We start from the raw sequence: 20,115 nt of genomic DNA on the forward strand, positions 1-20,115 counted from the left end.
ATATCACAAGCATGATTACATTGAAATTAATATATTGGTTGCTCTAATTTTCAAACTACAATCCTTAATTTTGACAGTGAATTTATAGAAGCCGCTTGGTACTGTCACTTACCTGTTTCTGTTGAGTACACTCGAAAACTCTTATCCCAGAATCCACAAACGAGGATGTACCGATTATCTGCTGTCACAACAAAGCAGTGTGCGTTAATCTGAATGCTCTGATCCACAAGGTCCGTGATCTGCCTCTTGTTCACACCAGCATTATTGGCTGTGAGGAGAAAACAAAGAAAAACAATTTCAAGTTCATACTGAGCTCAAACACAAAAGGGCGAATTACATTCTGGTCAGGTGCTTCTCAACAAACAGATAATTTTCACCTTGCTTATCTGCTTAATCTGGGCACAAGTACTACAGATATGAACTTAAAAGCGTGTTGTTGAGAAGGGCTTTTATCTGATGTGTACAAACATTTGCTCCTCCCAGTAAATCAGGCTGGTTTAGCTTTACTTTTGCACTTATTTCCCACTGAAGTTTTTTCATCTTCTTCAAAGAAGTTTTAAAAACAGCAAACTTAGGCACTCATGACAGAAGAAAAACAATTTGACATGCAAGGCCAAACTTTGATGCTTTTCAAATGAAAATAAAACAAGAGTAGTAGCTTATATCTACCAGACAGAATGATTTAGTAACCTCTCATAGAACAATCATTCTGGGAGCTAAAGAAAACATGTCCTTCTATTGAGAGAGACCTTGGAATGACAGAAGCAGAGGCATAAATACAAAGTTAAAACCCAGTAACCATATGTCATGAACCTAACAACAGGCACACGTTAGGGAACCCACTGATTCCTAGATTGACGGTGATCATGGGTATCAAACCACATCTAAGGAGTCCTTGGATTCAGCTTCCTCTGTCCTAAACAGTAGAATGAAAGAACAACATATTCTCATTTTTGTGTAATTTAACAAATAAGATTTTGCTAGGAAATAGAGTTAGATTTTTGTCTTCACTGCCTGCATGATAATCTGGTGAGGTGGATTGTCCACTCTTTATATAACTCGCTGGGTTTTCATTCCATTCATTTCAGTGGAACAAGTATTGGTTAGGTACTGCAATGAGTGAATGGTCCACTCTCTCAGATTACCATCCAGGTGGTAAAGATAAAAATCTAATCCAAGTTTACCTTATAAATGTTTTCATCTCTTAATCAAAAATCTAACCACACCTGAATGCCATGTTAGTTACTTACCCTAAAATAAGAAAGCCTTTCTTAGTTCTCAAATATTTTACCCAATCAAACTTACGTTGGAGAATTGTAATTTTTTATATACAAACTACAAGCTTAGTGTTTCCCAATCAAAGATTGAACTATGTATGTGGATATAACCAAAACTGTTGTTTGCTTTGCGTCCTATATAGTGCAACCCCATCTCTTTTGAAATTACAACTTTGGAAGGAAATACAATACAGGAAGTGATAGGTTTTAGAAATGTAAAAATCCTTAAAAATGCTGCAAATAGTTAAAAAGTTTGCTTTTAAGGAACAACATTATAAATCTATTCCCTTCTCAGACCAGTTTTCACAGAGATTAGAGATTTTAAGATTATTGGTGTAATTTTAACCTAAACTGCCTAGTGGAAAATTAACAGGATAAGGTCAGACCCACATCACTGTTTTACACTCCAATGTGGAAAATAAAATTAGGTGCAGTGTAAGATGAGCAGCTAATCCAATCCAGTTAGTATTCCAGAGTGGGTTATGTTAAAATTGCCTCCATTATTTTAGTCAATACCAGAATGAAAACCATGGGGCTAGAAATTTATTTTAGGTATAAAAGTAATAAGAAGTGTGTACATCTTTGATATGACTTTTCTTCCCTATTCATTCTCAGAAAATGGATGTTGATGGCAAGGCCAGAATTTATTACTTATTCCCAGTTGCCCATAAAAAGGTGGTGCTAGGCCTTTTTCAGGAACAACAGGAGCCAATGAGGTGAAGATACTTGCACAATGCTACAAGGTATAACAGTACAAAAAAAAGACCACAAGGAAAGCAGGGGAGACACAGGGATAAAAGAGCATGAGGACAGTGGCGGAGACCCAGGATAAAGGAGCTCAAGAATGACAGAGACACAGGATAAAAGAGCACAAAGAGAGCGGCGGAGACACAGGATAAAAGAGCTCGAGAGTGGCAGAGACACAGGATAAAAAAGCTGGAGGAGAGTGGCAGAGACACAGGATAAAAGAGCTCGAGAGTGATGGAGACACAGGATTAAAGAGCTCGAGAGTGATAGAGACACAGGATAAAAGAGCATGAGGAGAGTGGCAGAGACCCAGGAATAAAAGAATGTGAGGAGAACGGCAGAGAGCCACAAGATAAAAGAGCGTGAGATAAAAGAGCGTGAGAAGAGTGGCGGAGACACGAGATAAAAGAGCTCAAGGGGAGTGGCAGAGACACAGGAATAAAAGAGTGCAAGGAAAGTGGCAGAGACCTAGGAATAAAAGAGTACGAGGAGAGTGGCAAAGAGACTCAGGATAAAAGAGAGCAAGGAGAGTGGCAGAGAGTCACAGGATAAAAGAGTGTGAAAGTGGCAGAGACACAGGAAAAAAAAGCACGAGGAGAGTGGGAGAGGCCTGCCTGTCACTTCAGAGGATACCGACTGCTTTCTGAGAAAATCAAAGTGTGATGTCTGAAGGAACCAAGTAAGTGATTTGTGGGTGAGTATTCTTCCTAATTCCCTTTCTGAAACTCAGGTCATATAATTGTTATTAAACCTTACAATTATTGTAATAACAATTATATGGTTTACAAGCACTAATTAAGCTTATTAGCAGGAGGCTTTATTAATTATAAATTAAGGAAAATAAATTAATTAACACATAATAAGGATGATAGGGCAGGCGATGTGTTGCGGCTACAGTATGTGGGTGCTGCTGGAGACCACTGTGATCCAAGGCAACCACATCTGTAGTAAGTGTCTATGGCTTGAGGAGCTTCAGTTCAGGGTCACTGAGCTGGAAGCCAAGCTATGGATACTGCAATGCATCAAGTAGGAGGAATGTTACCTGGACACTTTGCTCCAGAAAATAGTAACACGATAGGGTCTTCTGATGTGATCAATGGTCAGGGACAGGAGATGTGACTTCAGGTGATTCAGGTAAGGGGATTGAGATGACAGAAATGGAGGAGCCTCAGCCTTTGCAATTGTGCAACAGGTTCAAAGTTCTTGCAGCTTTTATAGATGAGAGCGGTGGCTGAAATGTGAGTAAACATATTGACCAAGACACCATGGTACATTAATTATGCATTCCCAAGAAACACGCAGTTTCCATGGCGGGCGGGCTCTCATTCGCCTGTCACGCCACCACCTCGCCACATCAGCACACCAGGCACCATATTTAAAGTCCAGCCATGCGCACATCGCAGCGCTTCCAACACACAACTGCTGCAAAGGAGACATGGCTCTGAAAGGCAAAAAGACTACAGCCCCCAGGTTCAATGATACGTCCCCTGTAAGCCTTTTGGACGCAGTGGAGGTTCGCCATGATGTCCTCTACCCCCGCTCTGGCCGCAGGATGGGCAGCAACCTCACTAATCTGCTTGGGAGGCAGTGGCAGCGGTGGTCAGTGCCAATGCCTTTCAAAAGAGGACAGCCACCCATTGCCGCAAAAGGATGACTGATCTCCTCCGTTCTGCCAGGGTAAGTTACTCTTCCCATTACTCTCAACTCACAAACTCTTCACACTTCCACAGGGCCCTCACCCACTGCCTGTTCAAGGGATATCACCATTCACTCTCTCACACACACCTTCATTGTCCTCATCCCATCCATTAGACCACTCACCACCCACATATGCCAGGCACACTTATCATTTAGCCTACGTCCTGCTTACACTCTCTCCATCTCTATTCATGCAGGACAAGCTGACACACAACAAGAGGGAGAGGTTGCAGTCTGGTCTGAGTCTGAGTCTGAATGCCTTAAGACACTCACAGATTCTGCAAACAGAGCCATCCAGCTGACCGGCGAAGATCTGGACCGTTCCTGTGCTGATTGTGAGGTTGGCATTGCTGTACCAGGTGAGGATCAAACAGTGCAACATCCAACATCAGACAACCATGCTGTGCCTGATGTGTCACAGGCCACTGCCATGCACTAATTATCTCGCCTTGCTTCCACGGGCATACCTGGGAAACAGCCGACGGAGTCCACGACCCCAGGGCCTCCAATAATGCCCAAAGAAACCTCTATAGAGAAATCTGGAGGCACCCTCCTTGAAATCCCATCACAGCGCTCACCCACACCCTCCACCAGCGCAGACATACACCTTGGTGGGACCTAGCTTTACAGTAGGCATCAGGATCACAATCTGGTGAGCACATCGCACTGTCTGATCTGCAGCAAGCAGCAGCAGGAACTTCCCAAATGTCCGGCACTTAGAGGACTGCTGGAGGCCAGAAATTTGCAGAGTCTGAGTCAGATGACGAGCCTCCGGACTCGGTCATGTCACAGTTGCTAGAGCTGCAAAGGCAAGCTAGGGAACATCAGGGAGGGATGCCACTATACTCCTCAGATTGCAAGGCATGTTGGAGGAGTCTGTCCGCCTTTAGGCTGAGGTAATAGCGCCAGCATGCCAATGCACCAAGGTCAGCACTGGTAGGATGGTGGCCGCCATTGGGACACCGGTCCAGGACATTGCCCCTGCCCTGGTGCGCAGGCTCAACTCCGTTGCTGACGCCATAGTTGGCCTCTAATAGTGTGTACGCAAGAGGGGTGTGGGGCAGCGCAATCTCAATCCCAGCTACCCTTTCTCTTCAAGGACTCAGCCAGGGGCCCTGGGACACCATAGGGGAAGGATCAGCAGATGTACCCCCAAGGCCATCCATCCAGGTGACTCCGGCAGTGTCTGGCCCCATGAAACTTTAAAAGCATCTGATCCTTTGTCCGCCTTCAGCACCTGACCCTTTTAGGAGCACAGCATCACTGGTCATAGATGCTGAAGAGATGGGGCCTTCTTCCTGTGACCTCAGCAGCTCCAGCTCCACAAGCCAAGGAGGCTGCCACTACCACACAGCAGGACCCTGAAAGCAGGCCAGAGCTCTCCAGGTCTCAGCCCTCTAGAGGACGCCTACCAAGGTCATCACCGACAGGGTGTAGCAGTCAGCAGGTGCCCTCCACCTCACCGTGCTTGGCCAGGGAACACCAAGACGTAGCAGCAGGGTTAGGAAGGTTAAGAAGGTGTAATTGCACAGCCTGGGCATGGGTGTTAATCAATTGTACATACTGTTCACTATTGTCAATAAACTCCCAAGAATGTCTCCCTGCCTGTAGCTCCTTGTTCTGATGAGCAGTGTTCATGTCACTGAGATGTGAAACCTTTCTGCACAAGATAAAGGCAGGTGTCTCAGTCCAGGGCCTCTTCCCTGTGCTTTGTGCGGCCTTCAAACTAAAATGATGGTCCGGCCTCACACTCCCTGGACATATTACTGATGCCTGTAAACTGACGGTGCTTGTCGTTGCTGCCTCAATGTTGTAGGAAGGCGTCACAGCGTACCATCATTCTCTCTGTGTGCATTCAGCACCTTTAAGGTGGGGCTGGCCCCCATCTCTTCAGCATCTGTGACCAGTGACGCTGTGCTCCTAAAAGGGTCAGGTGCTGAAGGCGGACAAAGGATCAGATGCTTTTAAAGTTTCATGGTTGCGTCTCTATGATATGATCCTAATCACAGAGCACAAGTGAGCTGCCTCAGCCAGGCAAGAGTCAGACATTCTCAGGGGCTATGTGAAGATCTATGGAATTTCCTCACTGCACGTCGTCATAATCCTCCCATAACTGAGTGATAATTAGGGCCTCTATTGTATCTCCATGACAGTAGTGTTATCCAGAGGGTATGTATGTTGTTAAAAGCCAGGCTGGAGTCAAATTTTCGTAGATGCAATGTGAGGATCTATGGTGGCTCCTCACTGCATGTTGTCATCATCCTCCACAAATCTAGCAGCTATGAGGGCCTCCAGAGCACGCCTGCCTCGTCTGACCAGTGCGAGGGCCTCATCTGCGTCATCGTTACCTTTGAGGACCTCCTCATCCTCATCCCCGTCGGCATCCTCCTCATTGAAGGAGACCTCTATCTCCTCCTTAGTCAGCTCCTCTCCCCATTAGGATAATACCTACGCCTGAGCTGAGAACACAGCATGCAGTCCAATCAGCAAAGATGCTGCAATCGGTCAGGTGGAGTGTGGCAGAGGCGGGTGGGGTTTTGGGCAGTGCCAGACTGTAAGGGGCACAGCAGATGATGATGTGTGACACCCTCTGTGGACTATATTGCTGGGCTTCACCAGACTGGTCCAGGCACCAGAACCTCATTTTCAGCATCCCGATGGTCTGCTCCACCAAGTTGCGAGTTGCAGCATGAGCCTTGTTATACCCTTGCTCTGGTGCAGTCTGAGGCCGCCACATGGGTGTCATCAGCCACGTCCTTTGTGGGTACCGCTGTCCCCGAGGAGCCATCCATGCAGCTTCTGTGGACCCTAGAGGACTTCAGGGATCTGTGACCGACTGAGAATGTAGGAGCCATGCACATTCCCTGGAAAATGTGTGCAGACCTGCAGGATGCATTTGTGGCGATCACCCACCAGCTGCACATTCAGTGAATGGAATCCCTTGCAGTTGACATAGTTGATCGCGTGTTGCAATGGAGGTCTAAGTGCCACATGAGTGCAGTCAATGGCACCCTGCACCTGTGGGAAACCTGAGATCTGGGCAAATCCAAACGGTCTTGCATCGTGGCTGTCCTGGTCCTGGGCAAAATGCACAAAGTTGAGTGCCCTCACGAAGATGACATCTGTGACCTAATGGATGCATTTGTGTGTGGATGTTTATGATATCCCACAGAGGTCATCTATGGAGCCCTGAAAGGAGCCACTGGCATAGAAATTGAGCTTCAAGTTCACTTTCACGGTCAGTGGTAGTGGATGCCCTCCATGTCCCCATAGCGCCAAATCCTGCTATAGCTGGCAAATGTGACCAACCAGTTCCCTAGACAAGCACAGTTTTTGGCGACACTGGTTTTTGGTCATCTGCAGGAATGAAAGGCAGCATCTACAGACCCTGGGTCAACCTAGGCGCCGACCAGCGACGGCTCATTTTGGCTCTTCAGCGGCTTGTGCAAGAGCTCCAGCCACCCCTTCTTCCAGAGGGTGCTGGTCCTCCCTCTGCACAGCCAAGCGCCTCCATTGCTCTCTTCTCAGTCATCTTCACTCTGTGTAAACCATAAGGCACACAGCTAGGTAACCAGGCTCCATGATCCTGATGTACTCCACCCTGAAGGATGAAATAGAGACATGCGGGTTAGCATGGCTGTACTAAGAACATGTCTTGGTTAAGCCTGAAGGCCCCTTAATGCATTCTGGAGAGCGCTAGCCACCACTTGGATGGTCAGAGATGTCTGCCCAAAACCCTACCCGCCTCTGCCACACTCCACCTGACCGATTGCAGCATCTTTGCTGATTGGACTGCATGCTGTGCTCTCAGCTCAGGGGTAGGCATTCTCCTAACCCATGCTGGAAGGCTGTACTGTTAGCTTGAACCATGGGAGAGACTGGTCCAAACTGGGATGATGACAGTGCAAGGGGCTGTGAGCGCCTCCACCAGTGACTGCTCCATGGCCAGTTTTAGCAAGGAGAATGTACAATGTGCCCAATCGTCCAACTGTGCACTCCACAACGTTACTGTGTACTTCAAGTACCCTCCACAACATTACTGTGTACTCCGAGTTCTCCTCAAAGTGTAGCCCACCAAGTGCATGCCTTTTATATGATGTTGTGAAAGACACTGGCATGGACGATCCAGCAGTAGTGGCTTGGTCATTGAACTTATTCAAAGATAAGTTAGATAGATTTTTGATATACAGGGGCATCAAGGCTTATGGAGGTGCAGACAGGAAGGTGAAGTTGAGACCACAATCAAATCAAATGGCGGAGCAGTCTAAAAGGGCCGAATGGCTTACTCCTGCTCCTAAGTTCCTATATATGGAGTTCTGATTACAAAGCTTTATCTCCGGGTGTGATGTCCAGTAGAGGTAAAGGCGGGAAAGGTCTCGGTAAAGGAGGTGCGAAACGGCACCGGAAAGTCCTCCGAGATAATATCCAGGGAATCACTAAACCTGCCATTTGCCGCCTTGCTCGTCATTGGGGTGTTAAGCGCATGTCTGGCCTCATTTACGAGGAAACTCGCGGGGTTCTCAAGGTTTTCTTGGAAAATATAATCCGAGACTCGGTCACCTACATGGAACACACTAAACACAAGACTGTTACCACCATGGATGTGGTCTATGCCCTGAAACGGCAAGGCTGAACTCTGTATGGGTTCGGTGGTTGAGAACTGTTAACAAAAACATTTATATGGAGTTCTGACTGACAATGGATAAATGGTGATCTATGTCTAAGTTGAGGTGGTGCTCAGCATTCGCAATAACCTTAATTAGATCCTTAATGACCTTAACAAGCCGTTTACATACTGGCAGGCGTGCAACCAACTCCGGTGCGCGCCCGCCAAACGAAACATCACAACTCAGCGTGATGACATCGAGATGCATGCCCGATGTTATCACGTGTCATTTTATGTGCTGGTGTGTCGGGCCCGCCTCCACACATCGACTGAAAAATTCTGCCCATGAAAGTTGTTGCAGCTGAATCCATCCAGAAAATTGAAGAGAAGATCATGTATTTGGGCGTCTAATTTCAAATCGATCAGGCCACACTGCTTAGAATCAATTTATTGTGGAATTTTCAGCTCTATTACTGGTTACAAAAATGGTAAAAAGCTGGGTGATGATTTATAGGATTTATGCCACTACCAACCATTTACTAAATGGTAACGAGATGCACTGGTGTACAATTTAACTTCTAGCACAATTACACTTTTATGACTATATTAGAGATGCATATCCAAGTTAATTTCATTACCTTCAGTAATTTCTTGCACCACGGATCACAGCCAATTTTGTTTGGAAAACTGCATGTTTCTAACTAAAGTAATTCAGAGAAAATTTTGGCCCAATCTTCCATAATCCGATATCAGAGATTGGACATACACATGCGCTAAAATTGCCTGGGAAGGTTAAACTCCAATGGACTGACTTTCACTGTCCATGAATGTCTCCGACATGGTGCTCAGTGTCAGAGACTTTGGCCAGGTCTGCAGGACTTACTTGCAAACTTACCCGGGAAGTATTACGCTGGTTAATATCTGGTCTAACTCAGGTGATTAGCCAAGGCAATTGAACTGAGCATCACAAATGCTGCCCCCCCACCCCCACCCAACCCCCACCAACCCAACTACACCCTCACATTACCATCAACTCACCCATGCATTCACCCACTCACTGAAAGGCTTGGACCTTTAAAAACTTACCGGAATATAGCAGCTACTGTTGTGAAAAGGGGGCATGTCCTTTTCTTGTCCATCTTTTCTTGCACCTGATGGCCTTCTTTGTGGAAGTCTGCACTGACCCTTTGTTGTTTCAGCCGGGATTCAAAGTCCCAGCTGAAATATCACAAAAGAGTTAGGTTGCAGAACTCTTCATGGGTATTGTTAATGCATGCAGCAAGACCTGGGCCACAGTCTCAAAAAAAACAATTCCCTTTCTGCACTTGTACTTTCTAAATGCAGTGATGTTGATTCATGCAATAATTTGCATTTTATGTTATTTGGTGCATATAGTTATTGTTTTCATGAACAGAACAATTATAGAAATACTGAGTTTGATGAATAGCACTTAGAAGAGAAGTTTTTCCCCATTAAATTCTGATCTGACACTTGTAAAATCAAGTAATATTCAAAGAGATAATTAGAAATAGCACAATTGTGTAACTGATCATTTGAATAGGGATTATTCTAATTCTGAAATTAAACTAACTTTTGCATCAAGATTACAAATGTTAGGGTGGGCAATTTTATTGTTATAGCTATAACAAAACTGTATGCCTGAATAAATATTTTTACGCTAATGGTAACCAAAAACTAGTAATGTATTTATCTTTACTTTATACATAATTACTGATATAAGTTTTTAAATCATTGCCCTTAACAGGCTGCAGCAAGAAGAAACAATACAGTTCTGGACATCTCATTCTCAAACTAGAACCCCATTGTCAGTTGCAATGTATTTACCAATTAATGGATCCATTTCAATCGGCAAGTGATGGGCCTGTTCCAGGGAATATCCTGGAGCTCCCCTAAGACCTGCAGAGAAATAATTTAAAAATCTCACAAATGACAGAATTAAAGTAATTAACTTATAAAATGCAACCTTTCAGGTATCTTACTTATTGTGTTAAAGGTGGGTTATATGAATCTGGTTCCAAGCTGTGGAATTTGCTTTCTGAAACCCTTCACCTTTTCATCTCCCAAGATCTTTCTTAAAATACCTCTTTGACCAAGCTTTGATCACCCAATGTAATATCTCCTTCTTTGGATCAGTGTGCATTACTTTTCATTATACCCTTATCAAGCATGCTGGGACATTTAACTATGTTAAAGACACTATATAGTTGTTGTTACCAAGTCTACTGAACTGACTGATGGACTATGTATTGTATTTCACCTTTTTGATGTGCGTTGTTTGCACTGAGAACGTGCTGCAGGTTTATATATTTCATGGTTGTCAGTACCTCATGGTGAAAGGAGCCTCACATGGCCTATAGAACATTTAAATTAAGACAAAGCAGTGTCACCCTTTGCAAGTGTAGTGACTAACTAAACAAGTACTTCCTAGAAATGGGGGTAGATTTTTGTCTTCACTGCTTGTTTGGTAATCTGGCAATTGGATCACATGGCCTTTATAGAACCCACCTGATTTTCATTCCATTGGAAATCAATGGAATCAAAATCTGACCCTCCAGATTACCTTCCAGACAGTGGTCCCTTGCCAGTGCTGAACTATATGATCTTGACCATTGCAACAATAGTGGTATTGAAATTTACCTAATTTTTTCTGAGCTACGGAGCAGGAAATTGAACCAGAACTTTCCCTTCTATCAGTATCTAATTATGTTTGCATGTGTGGGCATTACATGAAGATTGCAGTGGCTTTGGTTACGTTGTGCAATAATGTCTAGGCCTACATCAGAAAAATAGTCATGTGGGGAAGATTCCAGAGACTGTGCAGCTTTAGGATGAGAGGACAAAAGGGGAGAACATTAGAAAAAAGCCAAGGCACAGGAGTTATCTTGTAAATAATACAGGTTTACTATCCTCCTTCAAAGCATTTTATACCAAACATGTCTTATTTCTCCATAAACCCTTATCAATGGAAAAGGAGGAAGGGCTGGCTATTAGAAAAAGTTGTACAACTAGTCACAACACAACATACAAAGCAAACATATTACTTATATTACTTCAAAAAATCAAAAGCTTTCAGACCAATATATTTAATATTTCATTCATTTGTTTATCAAATATTGAGATATTTTCAATTTGACATACTGTAGAATTTTTATAAATGAATGGATTTGGATCTTTGATAAATGTAAGCTATATTTGTTATAGCATTATTAAAGAAGCTATGTGAAACATTTCTAAAGGATAAGGACTCTGAAAGATAGTCTACTGTATCACATGCAAACTTCACCAGGAGAAAATGTCCTCCTAACGTTAATGGGGTTGCAAACCACTGTCTTTCGGTATGCTATATACATCTTACCAGTACATGCTATTGCCTGAAAGGACTATAAGGATCAAAAGCCAATTAAGATGGGGGATATGTTCTGGAATGTATAGAACCAAGAAGGACCGTCATTTTTTTTGGTATGTATTTAAACAATTCATTTCACTGCAATCATTTATTTAAACAAATAACATCTTAGTTTAGGAATTAAAGAGAGAGTGAGCATTAATATTTGCTGTAATTGTTAACATCAATTAATAAAAACATAAACTGCACCTTCATGCAGATTTTTATGACCTGGAAAATGTTTATTTGAAGGGTGGTCAAGTCTTAGCTGTTACTTGTAAAGCTATTTTACAAATGTCTTGAACATTTAGAGGGTAAGTCACATAAATATTGCAAAGCAGGTTGTCATAGAAATTTGTAACAATTTAAATTTAAGGCCATCATAAAATTAAATGAAGAGAGAGGTGTAAAATAGAACAGTACATATTTGTATTGCCACTTCAAATGTTTACAGCAGAAATTCTACAGCAGATAGTGGAACGGTGGCCTGCAGTCCATAATAATGCGATCCAGCTGATGAAGTATGCTAGTGTCCTACAACAATACCCTATAACTGTACTGCTGCCCATTCAAATTCTTGTTTTAGCCCATGAGAACAGGCAGTAATCTGGAAAAAACAGCAGGATATGCCATTGTAATTTTAAGAAAAAATCTATTATCACATAAACACTGAGCACTTTTAACAACACTGGGTTCACTTATTGAATTTTAGTAGTGCTAGTAGTTTTGAAAGATTTGATTTCATTGTGGAATAGCAATTTATATCAACTCAGTCAATGGCACAAAACGTATGCTCACATGTCTATTGCACCTTTATTCTGCTGCCTTTATTTTGACATCTCATTGCACTAAATAGCAGGAATACTGTAAAGAAGAATAACCACAAAATAACAAAATTCCATGTCATGAATATTAAAAAGATTCAAAGATAGTGTTTTCACTTACCTACAGTGTTATGCCACCTATTCACTGCAAACAGCCTGCTGCAGGTCACAGTGACCACAGCAGGGGTGCTTAGATGAGGCAGCGTGTTGGCTGCCACATGGGTAACAGGGGAGTTGGATGGAAATTTTAGCACCATTATAACATCTTGCTGCATCTGATCCTTAAACATGAGTGGGCTCTGTGGAAGGAAACACTGTTGAGTAGAAACAAAGAGGAGAAAACAGAAGAGGTAGAAGGGAAAACACAATTAATGTGGAGGTCTGGAAAAACAGGGAAAAAAACAGTAGGCAAAGTATTTACATGCATCAGGAAAATATGCCACTATTTTGACAAAACAAACAGCACCCATATGTAGGAAGTCTAGACTGGACCAGTACAATGGGATAGGTATTAAGGGGTCCAAGTGGAGCTGGAATCATCAGGTACCACAGGAGGGGTTTCATATACAGGAAACATTTAGCACAAAAATCACATCTGTTCATTCTACCACTGAATAATGAAACAAAAGTATATTGGAAAGAACATTCAGCCAACATGGCTAAAAGAGAATATTTTCAGTAAACCATCTGCTATGAAGTTCCAAATAATTTTATACACAGTGAAATATTAAGAATAAACAGATTATTATTTTAGTCAAATTTTAGATGCTGCATTGGCATCTTCGTTTCAAACCCTGTGAATAAAACATGGCAACTGAGTGAAATACTGTGCAGCTAAAAATCTGTCACTCTTCCAGTGCACTATTACAATCATTTCACTATAAGCATGCTGGAAGGGCCCAAATTATAGCCAGGATCTGGACATGCCAGGTCCTCCCCTTATATCGGAATTCTGGAATGGCCTTTGGAACGGAATCTTCACCTACTCCAAACAAGGTAATTGGCATCAGAGTAGCCTGGGACTCCTGTATCAGGAATCTGCATTTTCTCACAGCTTTTGTAGAGGTATTGGTAAAAGTCTTACATAGGTGCACATCCCAGGATGTACCCTCACAGATTTTCAGATCCCACAATGCTAGTTTTTTTTAACTACTATAGGGTATTATTTGAAACAAAAACTCATCAGAAATTGAAGCCATGGTTTTAAAAATATTGAACATCCTGTTGCCTTTCTCTCCTTCCATTTGACAATACTACTTTGCTTAACTCTAGTGTTCCTCCAGACATTATCAACCACTTTAATTTTCTATTGGCTATTATCCCAACTATTATTATGCTAAGTACTTTGGGTATGAACTAAGGATAATTTAGATTTTGTTTTAATCTCAGCAGTAAAATAAAAATAGAAACAGTTTCACTTTTTTGTTTGGCTTTTTTTAAATGTCAGTTGCAACATCATTACAATGAATGAAATATTACAATTTAGATATTAATTTGATCTTTTTCTATTTCCTTTGAGGATGGAAAAAAAGATTTTATTTGAAAGGGAATTGTTCAAATCAGAGATCTAATCTATCCGTATGTACAGTACATTATAAATTCTTTGCTTGCAATGATTTCCTGTGGCATTTCTCCTGCAGTTGGTCTTGGGTCTGTAGCATGATAACTTGGTCTATTAGGTCACCACTGTAAACAGGTAAGTCTATGTGCTTGCTGTTTCTTAGAAACTCACGAAGACAATCAGAGGACAGTTGTAACTAATTGCAAATTTCAGATTCCAGTATGTGTACACACACAAAACCACACTAACAGACCTCCTATGGTGCTCCTACCATCATATTATGGGAAGTCAGACAATGCACTGTGTTTTAAGGACAGGATATTAAACTATGTAATGTACATCGTATTTTTCTGCTAAAGTGAAGCTATGTCCCTTCAAATTCAGCAAGTCTAATTTCTGTCAAGTAAACCTTGTGTGAGATCAGAATATAATTGCTCCTCATACCGTAGGCTACACTCTGATTTTCTCTAAGTGTCATTGGGAAAGTCAGCCTGTCAATATAAACATTTAAGGGTGGATTTTAAGTCCCAGGCAGGAACATGGCCATAGTGATTAACTGGCCCATCCAGGAGCAATGGCAAGGAGGTATAGGCAATTTTAATGCCTGTACCTCATTAGCACGTTGCCGGCTTCCAATAAAGAGGCTGGAAGTGATTGCCCAACAATTGACGCTGGGTGGCCATCAGGAATAAAACAGACCCCTACAATAGGAAGCCTTCAGGGGGGTTCTGGTGGCGATCAAGGTAAGGGGAGTTGCAGGGAAATCCAGGGCGGGAATGGCCCAAAGTTTCCTGGGGGAGAGTTCCTGTACTTCCAAGTACACAAGGAAACAAATACATTTTTTTTTAGAAAATTACATCTTCGGACTTCTCTGGCCTTAGATCCACTTCCCGATAGTATTGACCTGGCTGGGAAACTAAATGGCTCCCATATTCAGGCCTCAGGTTAATATTGTAATTGGGACCAGATGACATTACCAGAGCCCCAATTGTCTATTTAAAGAAGGACCTTGCCAGCTTCAGGTGCAATTTAAAATTGTAGCTGATCAAATTGGGGCAGTAAGCCAGCAGGTAGTTCTCCCCCTGCATTTTAATTGTCCGCTTGATGTGTGCCAGAGAGGAGATTGAAATTTCTCGTTTAGGCTCATATGTTAACGAAGATATGATCAGTTGCTGGGTGACTTTGTACATTCCAAGTGACTGTTTTTTCCCTTCTTTAAAAAAATTGTGACAGAAATTTGTGATGACACTTGAAAGGTGATGGGGAAGTGTGTCAATATTATTTGTTGATGTCCTGTAGTTTTGTTCATGTCAGGAATTTTATTTGTAAAAAGGACAAGAGAATGGCATTTATTGCTATCTTTCAGGATTATCTTGACTCTTTCTTATTTTAGATTGTAGCCATTTATTTTCTTCAGAATATTTTATATTTTTACCACACTTTATTTTTGCTGCTTTTATTACTGCATTTAGGGAAATCTATTTTGTTAGTTTTCAAATTTTATACCCCAAGGGAAAAATTTTCTCCCTGTTGGGAGGGGAAATGTAGGAGCGGGCGCGCCTCCGATTGGTGGAGCCCAGGTGGCCTTCGTGTTTTTCATGAAACCTCGTCCACAGGCGGGATGAGGTTTCATGAAGTGTTTTAAAATCTAATTGAGGTTGGGGGCACGCCGCCATTTTACGTGGGCGGGCCAATTAAGGCCCATCCAGCATGACGCTCGCCCGGAAGCGCTGAGCGCTCCCTGTGCGGGTGGGGGGGTGGAATTCCCTGAGATGTTCCCTGTGCTCTTTCTGCATGCACGTGAAAGAGTGCAGAGATCTCCCCAAGGCATGGAGGTGCCTCAGGGAGATTTGTTTCAGTGCTAAAGTTTTAAATAAAGGTTTTTAACACTTTTAAAACAGGTCCCCTCATGTGACACTATCACATAAGCTGGGACATGTCAAAGAATAAATGTATACATTTCTATTAGATTTTAAAACACTTCATGAAACCTCATCCCACCTGTGGATGAAGTTTCATGGAAAACACGAAGGCCGCCTGGGCTCCGTCGTTTGGAGGTGCACCTGCTCCTGCACTTTCCCCCTAACGGGGGGGAAATTTTTCCCTAGGGGTACAAACTTTGAAAACTAACAAAATAGATCTCCCTAATTGCTGTAATAAAAGCAGCAAAAATAAAGTGCGGTAAAAATATAAAATATTCTGAAGCTGCAGCTCATGAAATTGAATTAATTAGGTTTTAAATGGCCATAATAGGCCTTTGACAGTTTGGCGGGCGCGCAGCAAAGTCAGCTGTGTGCCTGCCGATCTGAAAATCTAAATGACGCACGGTGACATCAGGATACCTGCCCAACGTCAGCGTGCGTCATTTTACACGTCGGCAAGCGGGCCCCGCCCCTGCTCGCCAATGGGAAAATTCTTCCCCTATATATTTCCATCTCGTGTCTGCATCATGTATCTCTCCTGTTCTACTGCTTTAATTCTTATTAATATCTATTACTAATCTCATTTCTAGTTACTCTTCATTTGTCTGTTTTCATCATTTATATTTCACTCTCTCCCATCACTTTTATTATTATTAATCTTAATAGTACTGTAAATCTCTCGCACTATTACCTTAGATTCTCAGTGACTGTTTAACAAACAAACATAGTCCCTTAACATTTTTCTCCCCTTGTCATATATATTCCCTTGCCATCTCCCTCCAGTAATTGTCCCCCTCTACTGCTCCTCACTTATCCTCATGCGTGTGATCAGTACCTATTTCCATCCACTGGGTGTCTTATTGGTTCGCTTACCATTTGCCTTCTCCCTGTTCATCCATTGTCACAGATTAGATCACAAGTTTCAGTCTTACAGTAACCATGCATGCTTGATATCTCCCACTCCATGTTGTCGGGGTGGGGGAGGGGGAAGAAAAGAAAAGCTTACTTTTCAATGGCAGCGTGTGCTAAGTATGAGAAGTGCAGGTCTGAGAAGAATTAGTTAAAATTATGTGGGATGCATTGATTTTCAAAACTGAATTAGAGACATGTACTCCTGTACAATGATAAATTTCAGTGTAAATTCAAAAGATCTACTCCAATACTTCATTTGTTATATGAGATATCTAAACCTGTAAAGAATTCTGGGCTGTTCTTAATTTGGGAAGGGGTGATTAAATTTACTGTAGTTTTATTTGTAATAATGAATTTCTGACAACAACCAGGCGTGATTGTTCTTTTTCTACTTTGTGCCTTGCAGAATTGTGCCTCCTTGTCTGTTGCAACCCGGCATTTTGTTTTTACACCAGGCGCAGTTCAGGTAAAGCAGATTCCAAACACATTATTTCTCACCAGGTGCATGGCAGAGCTTCGAGGTGGATGTGGCTCAATAAGCAACTGAGATGGCATTTGTCCAAGGTTCTGTATGTGCGCTTCCATGGCCTGAGGGAGAAAAGAAAGATTGTCATGATCAATATGCATCAAAGTGAAGGGTCAATGTTCTGTTTGACAATACAAGCACATCCAAGCTCAGCTAAGATTTCTGGAAATTCATAGCAAATGTGCTTCTCTTACAGTCTGTAAAATTAAGCTAAGTGTTAGTTGTGGCCAATACATTTTTTTGCAACATGCTGAGATTAATTATTCCTTTCTTCCTTCACACTCGCTTTAACAAGTTAAAGGGTCAATAAAAAATGTTAATTGATGACAACATGCAGGAAGATTATAGGCACTATATATCATATATCAAGGCTTTAGGCTGAAATACCTTTGCAAAATCTGATGTAAGGAGAAATGTATAGGGATCTCTAACGAAATAAGACTCTGGGATCTTTAAAAAAAAGACAAAATGGTCACAGGCCAGGAAGTAATTATCCTTTGACAAAAATGCAGTGAAGAAATGGCAATTATTTAATTGCTCATTAAAAAGATTTCTGACATCTTTCTGTGACAAAATAGTTACCTCATCCATAGCATTCACGTGTCTTGAAGAAAAAGGGCGTCATTTTATTTTTTCATCCCAGATGACCACCTTGTTAGCTACATATTCTATATGAGGGTGGTGTTTAGATAATTGCAGCGCTCCAATTCTCATATAAACCAAACTGACTGGCAGAAAGAGATTCTCTTGTGCAATGAATTAAATGTTACATAAACTACCAATTATGCCCTACCGTGGAAAATCAGGAAATAGCTGGTTTCACAGAGGAGACAAGTCAGTCAGCAGTGCATAGATGAAAAGCCATAGTCTGTCAAGCAAGAGGAAAATTCCTTCCAGCTATTTTTATTACCAAGAGCAGAGGTAGCCAATAATTTGTTCATTTTCTATAGAAGGTCTAATCAGAGCAAATGGGATTAAAAAGCATTATAACCGTGCAGCCTCCGTATGCTTTGACAAACAGGAAAACTAGTACCAACAGCTTAGTTCAGTTTAAAAATTGTGAAAGTTAAGTGTTGACAAAAAAACTACAACTTTGCTGATTACATCTACTATTACTCTTAAATTGATGAAGCCGTAAGTAGGCCACAGAGTTCAGAGGGGCTGCGGGGGAGGGGTGGTGCTGCGTGGCAAAGGAGACCAATGCGCATACTGTAAAAACAAATGACTGGACTTAGATTCAAGACAGATCCCAATGCTTTTGAAGTTACTCTTTTCTCTTAAGGCTAAAAGGTTCTATACATTTTCACATGATTTAGTATTCACTACATTGGGCAGTTCCCGTGATAATGGCCATACAGTTTTCATGATCATATAATTTTGGCATCCTCAATAGGATCTTGTAAATTGTAGAAAATCTAGGTATACTAATAATGCAAGTACTGTATGTTAAAACCTAGTTTTGTTCAGACATTGTAACGATATAAATTAGTTAGGCTGATACTGGAACCTTAAGTGTCCAGCATTTTACATTTTCCTAAGGCATTAAGAATAAATATTGCATGCACCACATGGTGAATGCACTTTGTATAAAACAGGTTTTTGCTTCCCCCTTTATACCAGAGCAAAACGAGTGAAAATTGGGCTTGAAAGTGCCCATTTTTGGATTCCATGAGGGCTCTTAGAGTTCCAAAATGACATTGACAGCACTCTCACACTTGTGGTGAACGGACACCGTATTGGTGCAAGCGTTAGCATACATGCAATGAACAGGAGGCAGATCATGATGTCAATCTCCATGCAATGCTAATTTGACATTATCAGTGCCATTTTGGAGCTCAACCTTCCAGCAGATGCACCCTCAATCTTACACAGTGGAACATGCATTCATAAGAACTTAAGAAACAGGAGCAAGATGATGCCATTCAGCCCCTTGAGCATGCTCCACCATTCAATAACATCATGGCTGATCTGATCATGGCCTCTATTTCACCTTCCTGTCTTCCCCCACAATTCTTGACTCCCTTGTAGATCAAAGCTCTGTCCAATTCAGTATTGAATATATTCAATGACCCACCCTCCACTGCTCTCTGGGATAGAGAATTCCAAAGATTAACCACCCTCTGAGAGATTACTCCTTTCCTTCATCTTAATTATTCTGAAACAGCGCCTCCTAGTTCTAAAAACAAAAAAACTGCGGATGCTGGAAATCCAAAACAAAAACAAAAACGGAATTACCTGGAAAAACTCAGCAGGTCTGGCAGCATCGGCGGAGAAGAAAAGAGTTGACGTTTCGAGTCCTCATGACCCTTCGACAGAACTTGAGTTCGAGTCCAAGAAAGAGTTGAAATATAAGCTGGTTTAAGGTGTGTGTGTGGGGGGCGGAGACTCTCTCTCCGCCCTCCTAGTTCTAGATTCCTCAATGAGGGGAAACATTCTCTCAGCATCTACTCTGTCAAGCCCCCTCACAATTTTAAATGTTTTTATAAGATCACCTTTCATTTTTCTAAGCTCCAATGAGTATAAGCCTAACTTGCTCAATTTTTCTTTACAGGGCAATCCCTTCATTCCAGGATTCAACCAAGTGAACCACTCTGAACTGCCTCCAACAGAAATAAATCCCTCCTTAAATAAGGAGA

At 42.1% G+C, this 20,115-nt stretch overlaps 1 protein-coding gene across 2 annotated transcripts in view; it reads right to left on the reverse strand.

Annotated features, from left to right (window-relative positions):
- The window catches only part of nbeaa (neurobeachin a), a 1,069,212-nt gene that overhangs the window by 40,603 nt on the left and 1,008,494 nt on the right, over nucleotides 1-20,115 (reverse strand). The window contains exons 49-53 of one of the 2 annotated variants that reach the window (XM_041199053.1): nucleotides 17,867-17,929; nucleotides 17,452-17,541; nucleotides 12,680-12,872; nucleotides 10,174-10,245; nucleotides 113-268 (exon numbers count right to left, since the gene is read on the reverse strand). In XM_041199053.1, coding sequence (XP_041054987.1) covers nucleotides 113-268; nucleotides 10,174-10,245; nucleotides 12,680-12,872; nucleotides 17,452-17,541; nucleotides 17,867-17,929 — 574 coding nt within the window. The remainder of the gene's footprint in view (nucleotides 1-112; nucleotides 269-10,173; nucleotides 10,246-12,679; nucleotides 12,873-17,451; nucleotides 17,542-17,866; nucleotides 17,930-20,115) is intronic. The other variant, XM_041199054.1, reaches the window with a different exon arrangement.

The sequence above is a fragment of the Carcharodon carcharias genome, chromosome 11 (genome assembly GCF_017639515.1).
Source record: "Carcharodon carcharias isolate sCarCar2 chromosome 11, sCarCar2.pri, whole genome shotgun sequence".
In the NCBI taxonomy this organism is placed as follows: Eukaryota; Metazoa; Chordata; class Chondrichthyes; order Lamniformes; family Lamnidae; genus Carcharodon; species Carcharodon carcharias.